General features: G+C 49.2%; 1 protein-coding gene across 1 annotated transcript; it reads right to left on the reverse strand.

Moving 5' to 3' along the window:
* Nucleotides 1–577: 577 nt before the first annotated feature.
* Nucleotides 578–1,750, reverse strand: LOC308515450 (F-box only protein 31-like; the record flags this gene model as incomplete). Its single annotated transcript, XM_081086030.1, is given in 2 exon segments — nt 578–1,051; nt 1,055–1,750. Coding segments are annotated over 2 exon segments (1,170 nt in total).
* Nucleotides 1,751–2,061: the final 311 nt, after the last annotated feature.

The raw sequence follows: 2,061 nt of genomic DNA on the forward strand, positions 1-2,061 counted from the left end.
CCACACAGCTGCCCAATCGTCTCTTGTTTCAAGGATCCTTCATTGCTTGGGGCTCCTAGAGGGAGTGGTACTGATGGTGTAGGGCAGTGATGGCGAACCTATGACACACGTGTCAGAGGTGACACACGAACCCATTTTTTTGGTTGATTTTTCTTTGTTAAATGGCATTTAAATATATAAAATAAATATCAAAAATATAAGTCTTTGTTTTACTATGGTTGCAAATATCAAAAAATTTCTATGTGACACGGCACCAAAGTTAGGGTTTTTCAAAATGCTGGCACGCTGAGCTCAAAAGGTTCGCCATCACTAGTGTAGGGGGACCCAATAAAGTCTCAGATATATTTCTCCTCCCAACAGGAACCTCTCTTCCCAGGTGTGTGGACCTGATATTGAGAGTTCTGTCCCAATTCCCTGCTTGCCAACCCGTCCTACTCTGTATTGAGGAGGAGGGGAAAGGAAGGAAGAAGTAAAGCAATAAACAGGGACAGGGAGAAGAGCCCTGCAGTGTACACAGATGCCAAAGACTTCTGTTGGGAAGTTCTCTGTCCCGCCACCTGGTTAGAAGGTCAAATCTTCAAAGTGCATGCAAGCTGCTCCTCCTACAGGGTCGGGACTGAATGTTCTTGAGCATCTTCAGGAAGGCCTGCGGGGATGGCGCCTCCACATTCTGGAAGGTGTTCTGGACTCTGCCGAACATGATGAAGTATTTCGTCTCCAGGCTGATGAACCCCAAGTGGTTCTCATCGAACAGGATGAAGACTCCATGGAAGCGCATGGGGTGGCCTGAGCCACATGGGGTAGCAATGTTCACGCCATAGAAACACATCCTGCAGGTTCGGGGGTAGTTCTGGTGTCTTGAGCGCATGCCCACAGGCAGAACAAAAGGAACAGGTTGCTCCTCCAAAGCTGCAGCCCCGGACTCCCCAACGCTGGGCTGGGCAGGGCTCTGCCAGCCATGGCCCTGGCTTTCCTCAGTCCCATCTTCTTGCTCCCAGATCACCTGATCCTCAATCTCCAGGACCACGCGGTAGAGTTTGTTGAAGTTGCATTAGATCTTGCCATCTCCCAGCTGGATGCGGCGCATGAGGTGGATCTCTAACGTCTCGTTGTAGTTTCCCGTGATCCTCGTGACCCTGGCATACTTCCCATGGAAGCTGAGCATGGCAATCATTAGGCCGAAGCGATGGTATTTGCCTTGGAAGAGGCCTGGCCTAATGAAGTCGTCAGGGTGGTTCGGTGGGAGGTAGAGGCGGCGGTAGGTCAGGCAGTCATACCGCAGTCTGTCCTTCCCCGCCAGCACCTGCCCCCATTCCTCCTTAAGCCGTGTTGGTAAATCCTTAAGGTGGTCTGTCTTGTTGCACTGGGTGCTGAACCTGTTCTTCCGAATCTGCATGTGGCGGCTGTGGGGCCTGCTGTGGCGGCCTTCCATGCACTCCACCGCGGCTGATTTCGTCTCCGTCAGGCGAATTCTGAACGAGGGCTTGAATTGCATTGGGCCATCCACATGGGAGTTAAGACAAGGCCCGTACGTCCAACCAGTAATGCATAAGCCATTCACCATGACATTCAGCAGTGTTTTATAGCCCTCAGTATCTAGCTGCCACAATCCCAAAATGTGTCTGTATAGGTGGAACAGCTTCGCATAGACTTCTCGATAAGATGTACCTATCGTCTCCAGATTCTGCAAGTTTTCATGAAGGCCAAACTCCTCGCGGCAGCGCCGTCTCCAGATGCTGTCGGTGTGCATCAAGATGTTTAAATCTATATTGTTGAAGATATTACATATATCCCTTTTTTCTTCATTAGCCCCTTCTAACCTGTCCCAGCCCTCTGTCCCAGGCCTTCACCACCTTATTGTCTGTGTCCATGAGTTATGAATATATGCATACATGTTCTTTGGTTGTTCTCTTCCCACCTACTCCCACCTTCCCTATGAGATTCAACAGTCTGTTCCATGCTTTTATGTCTCTGAATCTATTTTGTTCATCAGTTTATTTTTTTCATTAGAGTCCACATATGAGTGATATTTGTCATTATCTGACTGGCTTTTTCGCTTAG

This window comes from Myotis nattereri (genome assembly GCF_964212035.1).
Source record: "Myotis nattereri genome assembly, chromosome: 3".
Classification (NCBI taxonomy): domain Eukaryota; kingdom Metazoa; phylum Chordata; class Mammalia; order Chiroptera; family Vespertilionidae; genus Myotis; species Myotis nattereri.